Here is a 16,941-nt window from a genome sequence, read left to right on the forward strand (position 1 = left end):
ATTTATATATATATATATAATTAATCATATTAATTATTATTATTATTATTATTATATATATCACACAAACAAATTCCTTATCATGGTCATGAAGAAAAAAAAAATCTTAATCTGTATTACCACATATGACCCAAGCAGCATTTGATCACACAGGCTGAACACTCGTCAGCGGTTGTAGGAACCAATGGGCGAGTCGCACACAAATAGCAGGCGAGGGAGGGGCCGCTCTCGTTACCGGGGGTTGAGGCTGAGCTGGTGGCCGCCTCACTTGAAGGGAAGTCGGAGAAGGGACCACGACACTCAGCGGAGACATGTAAAGATGGCGGAACTACAAATGTTGCTCGACGAGGAGATCCCGGCCGGCAAGAGAGCGCTTGTCGAGAGTTACCAGAACCTAACCCGAGTCGCGGACTACTGTGAAAGCAATTATGTGCAGGTAAGCTAAAAGCGGAGCTAACTCCTGCCGTCTTTTGTGGCGAAAAAGCTGAGGATCCGAACGCTGGTTGGCACCGGAAATGTGGAAAAAGAAAGTGGCGGACGGGGCTAACTTAGCAAACTGCTCACGGGGTGTCTCGTTATGAGCCGCTGTGGCGATATTTGATGTGTTTACGCGGAGGGTGTGTCTACTTTACCCCTGTCGAATAATAAAATACGCCGTGTGGGTTAAAAACTACCGACGCGCGGAGGCCTGTTTTACAGCCGGTCAGTGAACGCGTCTCAGCTGTTAAACTTGCTTTTATATCACGAGAAAGCCCGCAAAAGAAGCCATATAATCCCACATTAACACGCCACGCCGCCAGTAGAACCTTTTATGGCTACCATCATAGCCACGGACCATTTTCAAACCACCTCTTTTGTACCTCAAAAACAGTGCTTGTTGCAGTGGAGCGTTCAGTGGCCACAAGTAAACTCCGCTGTCACACTTTTGTTGATGTTGCTGCATTACCTCCAGTCCATTATCTCGTTTATGATGAGACACATGCGTGTGGAATGCAGTGTTTCATGCAGAGACAGTAGATCTCCAGGCTTGAGGAATGTGTAGTCAGGTCAATAATGCTTGGAGCTATTGATTTGGCTATTGATTCTTTTTTTTCTTCTCCCCTCTCTCTCAACAAAGTTCTCAATAGCTTTTGTCTCTGCTGGCCCTTGGGCTTCCACCGTGGTGCTTGTAGGACCATTTGGTTCATGAGTGACACTGGGGGTTTGTTTTTAAAAGTGACAGCTTTGTTGGGTGATAAAGTAACAGCAGGAAAAAGGAAGAAAATGTGCTCTGTCAGTCAGGGAGGGTGTGTCTGTTGCAGCCGCACTCCCCCGCCAGGATTCCCTGTAATTTAGTTTTCTTCCTCAGCCTTCTGGCTGTACGATTTGGCAGCCTGGAGGCACCGCTGTGAGGAACATTGGTGCCAATTATAGCCCTCGGAGACCAGCTTCAAATGGAGCTAAAGTGTCTTGGTCCGCTTTGACGTCTTTGCGGGATAACATGTCCTCTATAGAAAGTATTGGGTTTTTTTCCTACCAATGATGCTGCTAAAAAATATTCGCCAAAATAAATTTTAAGGGTGATATTTCGAAATCCCAAAATGTCATATGTGACACTTGACACACACTCGTAGTCCTTTTTTTTAAAAAAAATTTTTTAATCTCCTAAATGTGAACAAACAGGAAAGCCCTCGAAGACAAAAGCCGGCGATTAACACGTGGTTATGCTGGCTCAATTATGAGGACACTTCCTGAGGAAATGCAAGTCATACGCCAAAGGCGGCGGACGGCATACGCCATCATTGCCGCCAAGTCCCTGTACTGCTCGCTTTTCACCATCTTCTTTGAACGCCGTGACATTTCGAGAATGTTGAGGAGGAGGAAGGAAGGAAGCTAGGCTTTTTGTGAAGGGTTGCTGTGGCAAGTCGCTTCAAGTTGAGGCTTGTCTGCGTGTGTGCACATTCGCGTCAATGTGGATTTGGCATAGACAGACACACGAGGGGCCTTATGGTTAGTCCGACACGTCACATAACGGGCATAGTAGCATAACAGCATAACAGCTTTATACATTTATTTTCCTTCTTGCATCCTAGTTTGAATGCTTGTTGCAATGAACCCAGATTGGAGATTATAGGGGGAAATGTATACATATATTTTTTTACTGAACTTCACTGAACTTTTGACATCATGAGATTAAACGACGCCCGAAAATTGAGTGAGGCTTCAAACGGGAAGCGGCCCGCGAGGTTGGAGTCACGGGGTCAACATCAGCAAGTTGCAACACAGAGAGACCAGATGACCTTAAGAGGAAATGCAGAAAAATGTATTGGGATATCCCAGAGACGAGTGTCCATCCATGCCAGGCGGTGAAGCAGAAGGCTTTGCGAGTCGAAGCGAACGCGCGTCATTGCTATTCCTAATGAGCTTCCGGATTTCAGACGTTTACATCAATCCGAGATCAACAGCTGCCCGTGCCCAGATTACAGTCGGCAACAATCAGCGGCGGATACGCTGCCTGCGGCCGAGAGCCTCGAGAGATCTGCAATCGCTCCCCCGCCCTCCTCCCCTCATCGTGCCGCTTTCCACGCTCGCTTGACCTTTGAGCCTTTTGGCTCAAGCGAGATTTGCCATTTGTTAAAAGCGGTTGAGTTTAAACAACAACAACAAATCCTGCTCCTTCCATTCCTGAATGTTTATTTTCTCGTGGCGCCCGCCCTGACGGCCCAACACCCCAAGAGCTCTTCAACGACTTCTGCTGGATTCCAAGCATTCCTGAGATTTTCTTGTAGCCGGGCTCTCTCTGGATGTGTGGAAAGACGAGTGTGTCAGAGTGGAATCAATTGCGTTGGCTTGTGGCCTCAGACGTTCCAACATGTCTGTCTGCATGCCGGCTGACGTGCCGAAAATGTTACATTTCAATACGCTTGCCCCGTTTGACAAAGCAAGTGTGCAGCCTGGACTTTCTATCTGATTTCCGAGTGATGTCACCGCGTTAAGAAGTCCACTTCCTGCTCAGGCATCTGGGTGGAGGCTCTCGGACAGTTTGTATCCCGGGGGAGGAAGTGTAAATGTAGCAGAAGAATAAACATTGAGTGTGAAATGTAGGCCTGCACTTGAATTTACATTTTTGTCTTTTGTGTGCCCCCCCCCCCCCCCCCCCCCTGCAGGCCCAGGACAAGAGGAAAGCTCTGGAGGAGACCAAAGCCTACACCACGCAGTCGCTGGCCAGCGTGGCCTACCAGATTAATGCCTTAGCCAACAACGTGCTGCAGCTGCTGGACATCCAGGCCTCGCAGCTGCGGCGCATGGAGTCTTCCATCAACCACATCTCGCAGGTCATAACAAACGCACACGCCCACCAGCGGTCGCTCTCACTTATTGAATATTGAATCTGGGCCGTTCCTACAACCGCCATTGTCGAGGTCCTACTTTGAGCCACATCAAAGTCCCACAAGCTCGAATGTGGACCGCAAACCTCTCGGAAGCGGTCCCTTTTCTGTCGCGGCAAGCCTCCGATAGGCCTCTTGCATGTGCAGCTAATACAGATGAAGGAATTAAGAGCTCAGATAAGTCAAGCGAAGAGCCACGGCCCAAAGATCTTTTCTCTATGGCATCACGTGGACGGCGGAAACCTCCGTTGGCACCAGGGCAAGAGTGCAATGGAAGGAGGAACTTAGCAGGCCAAAGACCTAAAGAAAAAAGCAGATTTGTACACTCTTATCTCAGCGGATAGATGTCAGGCCAGCACCAAGGTCGTGGGACTTTTTTTTTTGTTACCATGGCAACACCTCGGGTCAGGCTGGGAGAGGAATATGAAGCACAGATAAAGATCGGTTCAATCGTTAACAGCATTTTAGGAAGTAAAAAGTGGGCTGTAGGGAAATGTTCCGCAAGCTGCAGTAGTGATCGTGGAGGAAGACCAAGAGAAGGACCTGTTGGGGTGGCGGGAAGCTCCTCTTCCACCTTGTGCAGCGTGTGAAGTGGCTGTTAAGAGGCTGCCAACAGGGAGAGCTTTGTGTGCGCAGCGGAAGCTGACGCCTCACACTGACGACCTCTGACACTGCCACCGACCAACCGCATGTGTCCATCACGCAGCTTCTATGCCAATGACATTCCCACGCTGTTCAGACACGACGTAGATGTAAAATAGAAAAGTAGTCGTCTTGTTTTGAGCAGCTTTGACTTCCTAAACTGAGTCACCTTCTATTTAAGTCGTGAACGTCAACTTGGCGGAGGCCACACAAGTGGACACCGCAATAAGTTCGCATGTCTTTGTGAGTCACTGTTAGCACAGCCAGGACTGCTAAAAAACCCAAAGGCATGTCACCTCTTTTGTCTCATTTTGTCTGCATTGCACTCCCCAAAAAAATCCCCCAGAGCTTTTGTTGGCAAGAACAAACATGAGCCATTTGTGCATGTGCGCGTCTCGCGACGTGAATGGAAGGAACAAGTGAGTCAGTCACCGGATGTTGCAAATAAAGCAGAAGATGAACGGGTTTCTATTTCAACGAGCCCCTCAAAAGTCATTGTTTAACTACAAGAAGCGTTAGCGCATTAGCTTCTGTTCAGCAACCACCCTCACCCGCTTGTTATGATGTCATCCCCAGACAGTGGACATCCACAAAGAGAAGGTGGCGCGACGAGAGATTGGCATCCTGACGACCAACAAGAACACGGCGAGGACCCACAAGATCATCGCGCCAGCCAACATGGAACGCCCCGTGCGCTACATCAGGAAGCCCATCGACTACGCCGTGCTGGACGACGTTGGACACGGAGTCAAGGTGAGAGAGAGAGAGACAGAGACAGAAACAGGGAGACAGAAACAGGGAGACAGACAGAGAGAGAGACAGAGAGAGAGAGAGAGCTTGTCACTATCTTCTCGAAGGCTGGCCGATAATGTCCTCAAAATAAAATCTCAAGGGGAAAAAAATAGGAGATGACATAACATCATGCTGCTCTCAGAGAGAACGTCTTTTGTCAGGCCTTTGGGAGAAAACGGAAAGCTCAGACGACAACCAAACGGTCTCTGTGATTACGTTTTCTCTTTCTCTCTAAAAGCTTTTTTTTTTCCATGGGAGAATTTGCTGGTAATTACATTTGAAGTTCAGGAAAGTGATGGCAGCATTTTGGGAAATGACATCTTCACTTGACGGCTGCCCATGAAGCTTGAATGTGGAGGTCACTGGGTCATGATGACATCACTCCCAAAAGGCTTCTTAATTTTTTTTTTTTCAAAGTAGGTCATAATTCAAGTGTTCCCACACAGAGAAAGGGAGCAAAGATAAGGGAGGGGTGCGGGCGTCTTGCCATTTGCGAGCATGACCTACATTTGCGAAGCGAATGCCGTCGAGCGCTGCTAACCTGGCCAGCGTGACGCCTGGGTTTCCCCTCCAAACTTGAAGTTGGCGGCTCACCTTGGCCGCAAAGCAAAGGCCCTGACATGCGAAAGGCTAAACGCAAATGTTGCATCATGGATGACTGGTTTGTTCACTCTCTCTCGGCTGTCTCTTTGTGACCTCACTGCGTTGTGGCTGTTTTGACATGCCCTCTTTCTGACTGTTTTCCACTCCGTCTCCGTCCCCCCCATCCAACCCTCCTCACCACTTGCCCACACTAAGTGGATGAAAGCCAAGGTAAGTTTTCTGTCCTCCACGTGACCCATTTTGGTGTCATGTATTTTAAACATGGAAAATACTGCACAATATGAACATTTTTGTCTTATTTCCCCATTAATCAACCCCTTAATGACTAGATGCACCCCACCCTTTAACCCCGCATCCCTATGTATACATGTTGTCATTCACGTTATGTGTTGTTGTCGTCCTTAGATAAGTAGTTGAGATTTTTTTTTTTCCTCCTCAGCTCCCCCCACACTGCACTCATAAGAGTGGAACACAACCACAATAGCAAAGATGACCTCCGCCAAGGCCAGACGAACTCATTTTACTCCCTCGCATACAAAGCCCACAATTCGTCAAATATTGGCAATGGCGGTTGATTATTCAACAGTTGCACACTGGGTTTTTAAGATTAGTATTGAAAAAGACATGCCAGATGTCAATTGAACAAATTGATTATAAAGTCAAACAAAATTCTCTGACTCTGTAAATGAGGTTTTATTTTTGCTGCTTAATCCGGAGAAGAAACTCATTTCAAAAAAACAACTTCCTTGGCAGAGGTAATTTTCCGACACATTTCATTAACACATCAGACGCAACCTTCACATTTGTAAACAAGTGCAGCCGTCACCCAAAATGGAGCAGCAGCAAGTCGCCTTCTCTAAAAGGCCTTTTCCTCTTTTTCTGTCTTCCTTCTTCCCGACCGCAGCAGCACGGAAACAATCAGTCAGTCCGAGCGGGAACCTTATCGCGGACCAACCCGCCTACGCAGAAACCACCCAGCCCGCCCATGTCAGGGCGCGGGACGCTTGGGTAAGACGTTCCGTTAGTCGCTGTGGATCACAACATTTGCTGCTTTCATTAGGATCGGTGTTCACCACTCACATTTTTCCTCTTTTTTTGGGCGGGGGGACGCTTCTACAGGCGCAACGCATCCTACAAAACTTTGGAGCCAGTGAAGCCCCCGACGGTGCCCAACGATTACATGACCAGCCCGGCCCGCCTGGGCAACCAGCACGCCGCGCAGCACAGCCCTGGACGCACGGCCTCGCTCAACCAGAGGCAGCGCACACACAGGTAGCGTCTAGCCCCCTCCTTCCTGACACATATGAAAAACAGCTGCCACATAGAAAAGTAGTGCTTGGGTGCCGCGAAGTGAAACATCTCACACTCGTCCCACAGCACGTTGCTCGCTCGCGCACCTCCATTGAGAGCCAAACACTCATCTCGTTTGAAGCGAGGGCTCGTTAGCAAAGGAGCACGGCAGTCAGGCTTTGACGCTCGTTAATATTTTATGTTTCTTTTGCTCTTTTTGCAGCAAATGAGGAGGCTGGGGGACGCTCGTAAACGAGCCGAGCGAAGCAGCCAGATCAAATTGGCCTTCAAAACAAAAATGAGGCTTGGCACTTTTATTGTGCAGCCTGCGGAGGGTCAACGCCCCCCCCCCCCCCTGCTGTTTGTGCCACGAGCGCCCGGGGCTCCACTGACATGAATATTGGAGGGGGGGGGGGGGGCATGGCAAGAGGCCATGGCAAGAGTGGGCACTGGCTCACTGGGATGGAAGGTGCTTGAAGGGTTTCAGGGACATGTTAGTTGACAAGCAGGTCGAGGGATGCCCCGGGGAGGCGGGGGTATCATTTTAAAGTGGGATGAAAGAGGAAGGAGGACGCAGAGGAGGATCAAGGCAGACCCACCCCGGGGTCAAACTCAGATGTGGCACTTTCATGTTGCCCTCACTCCCATTGATGGAATTAATGTGGAATTTTGTTGTTCGCACGAGGACAGCCGGCAGATTTTATTTGAGAATATGTGAACCCTTCGAATGGTCACAAAATGTATTCTGATCCTCTTTCTAAATCATAAGAATCACAATTGCTTGTGTGTGTGTGTGTGTTTGTGTGGTGTCTCAGCGGCAGCAGCGGGGGCAGCAGCAGCCGGGAGAACAGCGGCAGCAGCAGTGGCATCGGCATTCCCATCGCAGTACCTACACCCTCCATTCCCAACTTGGGACCAGGTTAGGGTTTTTGTCTTTCCCTGTGCTTCACGTGGCGTGCAGATTTATAAATTTCTTTCAGTTCATTCACACATGAATATGCAACTAATGCTCTAATATATACTCGGAATTTACGCTTCGGGTTCGCCGACGCAAGAAGCGTCACCGTTGAAACAGTCTACCACAAAGCAAACAATAAAAACAAACAAAAAAAGGCCAAGGGGCTAAATATCTGTTTGTGTTCAATTGAAATATGCAAAGTAGAGGTGAAAGTGAAAAGGTGATGGAATCGGATTATCATTACTTTGATGACAGATAGTAAATTGTGAACATAAAAAAACTTTCCACAGTCCCATTCATGACCTCCCCTCCGGGTGTGCCTCCTCCGCCTCCCCCTCCGAGCGGGTTCGGTCCACCACCACCACCGGCGCCACCACCTCCTCCACCCATAGGTGAGACCCTCGGGCGGGCGTCCTGACCGCCATGCATGGGTCACAGTATTGGTGGGTCAGTCCGTTGGGGCCTGCCCTTCAAATCAGTTCTCTTAATCTTGCTGGTGGTGGTGATGGTGATGGTGGTGGTGGTGGTGGTGGTGGTTGACTCCACTTTTTGTCTGTTGGCTAACAAATGTCGAAGCGTTTCTTTGTTGCCTTTTTCTAACGAAGCAACGCTGGCTGAGCAGGTTCATCATGGTTGGCAGCATTTCCTTTGCAAATACTTGAAATGATGAAAATATTACTTTGAACAGTTATTGTTTTGCTGAATAGGAAATGGGACAAGCTGGACATACAGTGGAGCCTCGGTTTTCGAACGTCCCGGTTCTCGAACAAATCGGTATTCGAACAAATAATTCGAGATTTTTTTGCTTCGGCTGTCGGACGGAATTCGGTTGACGAACCTCGCAAGATGAGCCGAGAGGACCCGCATGCCAACTGACTCTGGTCGTTATTACGTTCTCGTTACTCTGAGGATTGCATCAACTCTAATCATGCCTCCAAAGGAAGTAGGTGGGAGTAGTAAAGCGATCCTAAAACACAAAGACGCTCCTAAAGCAATGCGACACTGAGCGCCCGGCGCGCTGCGGTTGCACGATCGGACCAAATTAAGCTCCCTGCGCACTGAGGTCCATTAAAATTTTGGAAAGTACATTAGGACTTTAAAAATAATTTCTAAATTTTAGCGACCGCTCTGTCACAATATTGCGACCAGCGCGGTGCAGTTGCGCGGTCGGCGGCGCGCAACGGTTGCGCGTTCGGCGGTGCGCTGCAGTTGCGCGATCAGACAAAATTAAGCTCCCTGCGCACTGATGTCCACTTAAATTTTGGAAAGTACAGCAGGACTTTAAAAACATTTTCTAAATTTCAGCGACGGCTCTGTCACAATAATGCGACCAGCACGGTGCAGTTGCGCGGTCGGCGACACGCTACGGTTGCGCGTTCGGCGGTGCGCTGTAGTTGCGCGATTGGACAAAAATGCGCAAATGAAAAAATGCTTAAAAAAGGCGCTTTTTTTTTGGGCTTGGAACGGATGAATTTTTTCCCATTATTTGTAATGGGGAAAATATGATTCGGAATTCGAACGATTCACTTCTCGAACAGCCTTCTGGAACGGATTGTGTTCAAAAACCGAGGCGCCACTGTATTTGATTTCCCTCCTGAAATGTCATTTAAGAAGCCGCTCTGCTTCCTTTTGATTGGTCATGTCTGATTCTAATCAGGCTTTTTAACTGTTTTGGGTCTCTCTGTGTCTGCTTTACCATCTTTTTCACCTTCCTGCTTGCTGCCGGCCATTTTTCCTCACCCTTCGCCAGCGGTGGCCCCCGGGCCTGGCCCGGGCCCCGCCCCGATGTCGCAGTTCGGCACCATCTCGCGACAGATTTCGCGGCACAACCCCGCCAACTCGTCCGTCTCCATGGTGTCGGCCACCGGCACCTACCGTCGGGCCCCTTCCGTCACCTCACAGTTCTCCTTGCAGCAACAGCAGCAGCAAATGCAGCAACAGCAGCCTCATATTAACGGGGGCACGCCCGCTTACAGCCACAACTCAAGTAAGCCCCTCCCCTGTAGTACGACGGTCTAGTGTAGTGTAGTGATTCCATTTTAGCTCAGGGACTTTTTGAAAAAGAAGACATCGGTGCCAAGATACAAGTGAAATTTAGTGGCTGTATTTTGAATCCCAGAACTGCCCCAAGCGTATTTGAGATGCACCCTTTGTCACATCAGCTCCGTGTGGGGCGGCATTTCTTTTCCACTTTGGGTGACTGATTCTCTTTCTTTTTCATTTCTTTCTCTTTTTTTGTCTTTCTCTTTTTTTCCCCGGCGTGTGCGTGCTGTCCCTCAGTGTGCGTGGCCCCCCCTCCTCCTCCCCCCATGCCCCAGCTGACGCCACAGATCCCCCTGACTGGCTTTGTGGCCAGGATGCAGGAGAGCAGTAAGTGTGAAGCCCATCATTGATTGACACCCCAACCCACCCCAGCATCTCGTCCTCATCGTCTGTGTTCCCAGCATGCATTGCTCTATTTTTGGCTCCACTCTCACAAATGTGGCTCCCACTGTTTGCAACTCTGTGACGAACTCAACACGCTTGCAATTTTATTTTTTTACAGCAGCACATAGTTTATTTTGCTGGACTGCATGGTAGCTGCATGATTAGTCGTAATGGTCTCAACGTAGCGTTCCGTCTAATGAAAGACGCGCATGTCCCACATTAGTGTGGCTTTTTTTTTTTTTTCCCCTCCCTTGGTCAAAAGAAAAAATACTTTTCTTCAAATTTGCATGTAAGTTGTGCATGTGCATCGTCATGCCACCGACCCCTTGACCTCACAATCTCCATGTCACTGACGCCGCGTCGCTCGCCCTGCAGTCTCCGACACCCCGACTCCGCCCCCGCCGCCACCCCCGGACGACCTGGCCATGTTCGACGAGTCCCCACCGCCGCCACCCCCTCCCCCGGTGGACTACGAGGAGGAGGATGCCTCAGTGGTGCACTACAACGACCCCTATGCCGACGGAGACCCCCATTGGGCACCCAAAAACTACGTCGAAAAAGGTCGGTGCGCCAGATTTCTCACAATTTTGCTATTCTGAAGTGTCCTCACGTGAGTCTCCGCCTCCTTCCGGCAGTGGTGGCCATCTACGACTACAGCAAGGATAAAGATGACGAGCTCTCTTTCATGGAGGGCGCCATCATCTATGTGATGAAGAAGAACGACGACGGCTGGTACGAGGGCGTCAGCGGCGGCGTCACCGGCCTCTTCCCCGGCAACTATGTGGAAAGCATCATACACTATGCCGACTGAAACGCGACCAAGCAAGATGAGAAACTGTACAAGTAGTCTACGGTGAGCCCCCGCTTGCCAGGGATACGTTCCAGACACACCCGCGATCCAGAGAGGACCAGACACGGGCCACACCCAAAAAAAAAAAAAGTGGTTAAAAATCTGCGACTGTTCGGCTTGCACAAATAATGAGCTGCAATTTAGTGGGAGGGGTCACTGTATTGGGGCTTTTCTACGTGGGTGGACAGACAACAATTGAAGGATGTGGAAAGATGGCCGGCTGCTCCAACAAGGAGCTTTGATGGAAATGTGTAAAAAAATAAAATAAAATCAGTCGGCGGCGTTCTCTCTATGCTGTAAATTGAGTTAACTCAATACTTCCTCCCTGAGAGAAGAACCATTTAGAAAAAAAGCATGCCAACCTTCATGATATTAACTTCAGTTTATTGCTATTGCCATTATGTTGTAAATTTATTCACCTTTTATATAATTTGTATTTCTGTTGAATCACTGAACTTAAAAAAAAAAAAAAAAAAGAAAGAAATGCAGATTTCCGGGCCTCAAAAATTAAACACATTTGCTGCGTTCACACATTGGCATCCTTTAATGCAAAAAAAATAAAATAAAATTTTCTGGTAATGCAATGTTAGTTCCGGGTTGACCTTCGGTTTGGCTTTGTCATGCAGCATATTTGATGACAGGAAATGTTTCGCATCGAAGCGTTACGCAAACCAGGTTTGGATTAATTGCTAAGCATAACCTCAGCTTTTCTTCTGAGGGTGTGTAGCCAGTTTAAAAACCAACAACTAATTCCGACCATGCAAAGTTAATTTGGCGTAATGTGAAAGAATTTAGAAGTTAAAAAAAAAAATGTAAAGAGCAACTTTTTTTGCTCTTCACAAGCAGCCACGTTGAGTCCTACCAACTTTCATTCAGTTGTTTGCATTGAGTTCAGACCAGGTCTTGTTTTCATTTGTTCCTTCGCATTTGCTTTTTGTGCATCCAACAAGAAAATTTGGCTTCAAGTCCACGCTGCCCTTCATTTGTGTAAAATATGTTGATTTAAAAATTAATGTACAGCCTTTTATAATAAACAGTTCTATATACGACAACAAGCACACGTGATGATTCATCAACACAGGGTAAGTTTTGCAATAAAATAAAAAAATGTTTATTGATCAGTGGTTGCAGATGATAAGGCCATGATTAGAAACTTCGGTAAGATTTCAAGAGCGGACGGAGCCCAAGCATTAATGACTCCACAGTACACACATTTGCGTTTACAGTACAAGATGTAGCAACATACTTAGCCCAGTGCTTCAAAGATTTCATGCAGAGCATTTAAATAACCATCGAGTTACATACACTGTATATGAGGGTATCTAATAAACGGCCTAACAGTGTGCGGCTGTCAAACGTGAATCGCTCTTTGTGTCGAGGTAGAAAGAGACGTCATTGATGCTTGCATGATGGAGAGGAGGGGGCAGGGTCACGCTGACACGGCTAGCTGCCTGAGGCGAAGCCCCTCCAGTTGCACCTTACTTGTCCCTGGCGAGCACCATGTGAGTGAGCGCGATGAGGGCGTCCCTTTCGGCCGACGGGCGCAACCGGCTGACGTGCCGGATGGCTTCCTGGCAGTAACGGCGCGCCAGGAAGTTGGTCTGCTGCACCCCGTCGCTCTGCTCAAACAATTGAAGACACTTGATTGAAGCAATCATAACAAGGAAAATAAAATATGGCCAATTTGGGGTACCTGGACAACGTACTGCCAGGCTCGGTCAACATCCCCTTTGGAGCTGAAGCGTCTCATGATCATAGCGTGCAGCTCCGGGAACTGACAAATTGAATGATCATTTTTACTTTACAAAAAAAACAATTTGGTCGAGTTGTGGCGAAGCTGACCTGCTGACAAGCGAACAAAACGGGTCCTGTGGCCAAGCCCAATTTGAGGTCAGCGGCCGATGGTTTTCCCAACTGGCTGGCGCCTGCCGTGAAGTCCAAAACGTCATCCACCAGCTGCACACAAATGATTGAACTCATTCACTTGTTTTAACTGAGCTAGCAATGAATGAGTTACTTGTTAATTAGATTTAGATATATTTATCTGAGCACTATATTTTCATGTTTTTCCTGAAAGTACCTGAAAAGCGATGCCGACATTCCTTCCATACTGGTAAGCAATCTCGTGTACGTCAGGGTCCGCATTGACCAAAATGGACACCTGCGGTGAGACGAGTTTAAAACAGGAATGACATTGAGACAGCTGAAGAGAGGGGGGTGTCGTGCAGACAGAACGTACATACTGCTTTGCAACTGTTGGCGATGAGACTGGCCGTCTTCTTGAATGTTTTGTCCAAGTAGTGCTTGAAGCGTTCACTCTCATTTTCTTTGGAGCCCAGCTGCATAAATTCACCTGTGCCACAAAAAAAAAAAAAAAAATTCAACCATCTAATTGCAACCCCCCACCCAAATTACTGCGATTTATTAATCAATTATTAAATTAATCGTTGAACTCTACAAGGCTGTCACTGTGCTTTAGTAAATACTGTAAAGTGAATATACACACACTTAAGTCAAGCAATATTTTTACTTTTACCTCTGACAAGGTCTTCAATAACCTGTGCCAACACTTTGACCACGGTGATGTTGCCGATGCGAGCCAGGGCCATGGAAGCGGCCGACAAGATGAAGTCGCCCGCCAAGATGGCCTTCGGGGACATGACAGTCAAAAAAAACAAAACATGGCATAGGAAGGCGATCAGAGTGAGCGCTATTCGACGTGCACCTTTTTTTCACCCCACAGGTCATTGATGGTCCTCTTCCCCCGCCGCTTGTCTGAGCCGTCGATGACGTCGTCGTGCACCAAGCTGGCCGTGTGGATCATCTCCGAGATCATGGCCACGGCGCGCTGACCTGGGAGTAAGTCTCTACACAACCCCACAGACGACATATCACACACTATCATATCACACATCATGCCTACTAAACGTGTGCGTGTATTTTTTACCCTGCTTGGTTGCTATGGATGTTGAGGGCACGTGCCATCAGGATGACAATCATTGGCCGAATGGCTTTCCCCTTTCCGTCAAAGTAGTAATCACATAAAGACTTGAGCTCTTCTTTGGAAACAAATAGCTCCTGGGACAAAATAAAAAACGTGCGAGTGTGAGCAGGGCGACCTAATCAAGTGGCTTACATTAGGGATGCACCGAAAATTCGGCCACCGAACATTTTCGGCCGAAAATGACCCAAAAGTGCATTTTCGGTTTTTGGCCGAAAGACCTAAATCACCGAAACAACACGGCCGAAACTTGTGATGACGTGAGCAAACAGCGCAGCCAGCACCCGGGAAAACGGGATAAGAGCCAGCATGTCTGCGGTGTGGACTGATTTCACTATCTCAGAGAAAGACCCACGGATAGCGATTTGCAAAACATGCAATGCTGAAATTTCAAGAGGGGGTGCATCTGCAAAAAGTTTCTCCACGTCGGGTTTAATTCATCACCTGAAATCCAAACATCCCGATCGCCATTCTGAATATGAGAAGAAGGCGACACAGAAAAGGAAACTGACACCGAGCACGCCCACTCCGTCTGTGGCGGACGTTTTTGAAAAGGCAAGAAAGTTCTCCAGTGATTCTGCCAAGAGAACATATTTAATTTTACAGTCTTTCAGCAGGCCAGTCAGTTATAAGCCTGTAAATTATTATTTAATGTACACATGAGTGGGGTCAAGTTAAACATTTTATTTTTATTTTATTTTTGAATTTTAATTTATATTGTGCATTGTTGTAATGTCAGTGCTAAATAAATATTTTCATACTTTTGTAACTGGTTTATTGCAATGCCTTGATTTTAGTGAGGTTAGTACACATGTAGCCATAAATGCTGTGGTTCTAATAACTGACATAATCATTTCTTTCGGTGTTTCGGTTTTCGGCCTTGGTTTCCTCATTTTTGGTTTTCGGTTTCGGCCAAGAATTTTTATTTCGGTGCATCCCTAGCTTACATGCATTTTTACCTTTTATTTATATTTACCTTTTTAATGTCATCGTATAAGCTGGTCAAGTCTTTCTGAGCGAGTGTGAAGGGGTCTTTGGGTTTGGCATCACTGTGAATCTTCCTCCTGGAACATGCTGGATACCTGTGTCTGCATGGAAAACAAACACTTACAAATACAGTATAATAAAATCAAATCACATTAGAATCATCAAGTCTCACCTGGTGAGAGATAACGGACTGGATGTTGACCTGGGAAGGATTTTCTGGTTAAATTGTAACGATGGCGGCATCTAAAAGGGGGCAGAAAAAAATCAGGCACCTCATCTCATCCCATAATAAAATAGGGGAAGAAAAAATTGAATTGCAACGTCAGCAGGCATCCACACAGACACACCTATGTATGATCTCAGGAAGGTCAAACATCCCGCAGTAAAATTGTTAAAAGTAATCCAATAAATAATGTGCAAAATAAGAAGAAATGCATTAAGTCTATTCGATTCTATTAATAATCGCTCAGCATATGACAATTTAGAACCTTTTTTTTTTTTTTTTACACATAAATGTCAATGAATGAAGGTATAATAAACGTAGTATGTAAAGTACAACTTCTGACCAAAAATGTAAACTATATTGAACGATGTTTAAAAGATATAAACAGGAATTTAGTTCTCAAATACCCCATATAAGTCAAAACTATTCTGTTATTACAATTGTGTAACTACAAATGACCTTCCTTCCCCTCTCTGGCAGCGCCCACAATCGCGACACACTCACCTCGTCATCCCGCCACGAGTTTCCTGCTGACACGGCAGTCTCGGACGCGGGTCCGAGCCTGGAGAAGTGCCACTGTGCTTCTCGTAAATTCGCAGCGACACGACCGACGATCCACCTCTGGCATCGCAACCACAGTGGACCCGCCATCTTTGACCGAGGTTATTCAATGGGCGCACGCATGCGACTCGGAAGCGGAAGATGACATGGACGTCACGTTTACGTAACATTTTTTTTTTTTTTTTTTAAAGATGTTTCTTTGCTGTGAATCTGAAGTTGACAGATTTTTATCCCAAGATAAAAAAAATCTTTGATTTACTGTATATTTTCCCCAAATGGCAAATTACTGCGGCGTCCTTTTCAATCGCTCCACTTTGCCTCATCAAATATGGCGATGACGCTGACGTACATAAATGTCGTGGCGCTAACATAGTAGCATAGCTAACTGACTGCCTTTCGACAACCCTGCTAACTCTACGAGCGCCCATTGTGAGCCAATTCTGAGGCGGCAGGATATAATATACTACAGTGCCTCCTTTTAAGACCACCAACAGATCAATTGTGTTTCATATTATAATATATACCTGTATATTAAATATACTATATTGGTAGACTAACAGGATAATTTCCATAGTGGGTGTGAAAGATATTTTGAAAAGTCCAGGAGTTTGTTGTTGTTTGTGCCCACTAGGAGGCGCTGCTGTATGGCATCTAGAGGCAGCCTTTTCTAGCAAGCTTCAGCAATACGGGCGAGGCGGACAAAACATTGCTGGTGAAAGTCAGCTGCTCGCCATGTTGTCGTACGGCGGGCCACAATTGTGGTACAGTGCGTACCTTCCGGTACGTAGTTTTCCTTGCGAAAATAAGATACCGACCGACATGGCAGGACTCATTCAGCCACGTCTTTATTTTTCTCTCTCCCAACTCAACTCCCGTTTCCTCCTTTCTTTTCTTTTTCCCGCCGGCCGGCCGTCACACAGAGCGTAGAGGAGCAATTCACGAAAATGAACGTAACCCAGATAACGTAAATATACACATCATTACAGCCTGTTAGAAAACAATGATCATGACAAATACATATATATAATCCCAAAATTAAATGTTACACTATCAAGCACTTTGGCCTAACTTCCGTCACTAGGACGCCAAGCCGTGCCATGTGTAATCACAGTCTAATAGTTCAGGTTCATTTAAATTGCATTTCTTGTCCAATTCCACCATCTAGTGGTACGATAGTAAGAGGCCAGACAATTTGAGTTTCTACATGGGGACGATTTGGGGCCGGGGGTGCACATTTAT

General features: G+C 47.0%; 2 protein-coding genes across 14 annotated transcripts; one reads left to right on the forward strand and one right to left on the reverse strand.

The window, feature by feature from the left end:
- The first annotated feature begins 252 nt into the window (after positions 1-252).
- On the forward strand, positions 253-11,479 carry abi1a (abl-interactor 1a). 13 transcript variants are annotated; one of them, XM_037280269.1, is made up of 11 exons: positions 253-436; positions 3,147-3,314; positions 4,587-4,763; positions 5,601-5,615; positions 6,310-6,413; positions 6,525-6,677; positions 7,511-7,614; positions 9,404-9,640; positions 9,934-10,023; positions 10,456-10,641; positions 10,716-11,479. In XM_037280269.1, exons 1-11 carry the CDS (start codon positions 320-322, stop codon positions 10,889-10,891), a joined length of 1,527 nt encoding a protein of 508 aa, XP_037136164.1. In that variant the 5' UTR covers positions 253-319; the 3' UTR covers positions 10,892-11,479. The 13 variants fall into 13 exon arrangements, with proteins under 13 accessions (XP_037136164.1, XP_037136165.1, XP_037136178.1 ...); XM_037280270.1 differs by having other exon boundaries at positions 6,313-6,413; XM_037280283.1 differs by lacking the exon at positions 5,601-5,615 and adding an exon at positions 7,944-8,003.
- A 275-nt stretch (positions 11,480-11,754) lies between these two features.
- Positions 11,755-15,818, reverse strand: pdss1 (prenyl (decaprenyl) diphosphate synthase, subunit 1). Its single transcript, XM_037280309.1, has 11 exons — positions 15,646-15,818; positions 15,091-15,161; positions 14,908-15,019; positions 13,878-14,008; positions 13,656-13,797; positions 13,467-13,578; positions 13,174-13,283; positions 13,011-13,091; positions 12,773-12,886; positions 12,624-12,704; positions 11,755-12,549 (listed from the first exon to the last, which is right to left on the reverse strand). The coding sequence occupies exons 1-11, from the start codon at positions 15,790-15,792 to the stop codon at positions 12,409-12,411; spliced, it is 1,242 nt and encodes a 413-aa protein (XP_037136204.1). The 5' UTR covers positions 15,793-15,818; the 3' UTR covers positions 11,755-12,408.
- Between the last annotated feature and the right edge of the window lie 1,123 nt (positions 15,819-16,941).

This window comes from Syngnathus acus, chromosome 20 (assembly GCF_901709675.1).
Source record: "Syngnathus acus chromosome 20, fSynAcu1.2, whole genome shotgun sequence".
In the NCBI taxonomy this organism is placed as follows: domain Eukaryota; kingdom Metazoa; phylum Chordata; class Actinopteri; order Syngnathiformes; family Syngnathidae; genus Syngnathus; species Syngnathus acus.

Bases quoted from the DNA above. Each gene is read 5' to 3' on its own strand.
- abi1a (XM_037280283.1), top strand. From the start codon at position 320: ATGGCGGAACTACAAATGTTGCTCGACGAGGAGATCCCGGCCGGCAAG. The intron at 6,678-7,510 runs GTAGCGTCTAGC...GTGGTGTCTCAG, and splicing joins CAGAGGCAGCGCACACACAG to CGGCAGCAGCGGGGGCAGCA. The intron at 8,004-9,403 runs GTCCACCACCAC...ACCCTTCGCCAG, and splicing joins TCCCCCTCCGAGCGGGTTCG to CGGTGGCCCCCGGGCCTGGC.
- pdss1 (XM_037280309.1), bottom strand. From the start codon at position 15,792: ATGGCGGGTCCACTGTGGTTGCGATGCCAGAGGTGGATCGTCGGTCGT. The intron at 15,162-15,645 runs GTGAGTGTGTCG...GCCCCCTTTTAG, and splicing joins ACTCGTGGCGGGATGACGAG to ATGCCGCCATCGTTACAATT. The intron at 13,284-13,466 runs GTAAAAGTAAAA...TTTGTGGCACAG, and splicing joins TATTGAAGACCTTGTCAGAG to GTGAATTTATGCAGCTGGGC.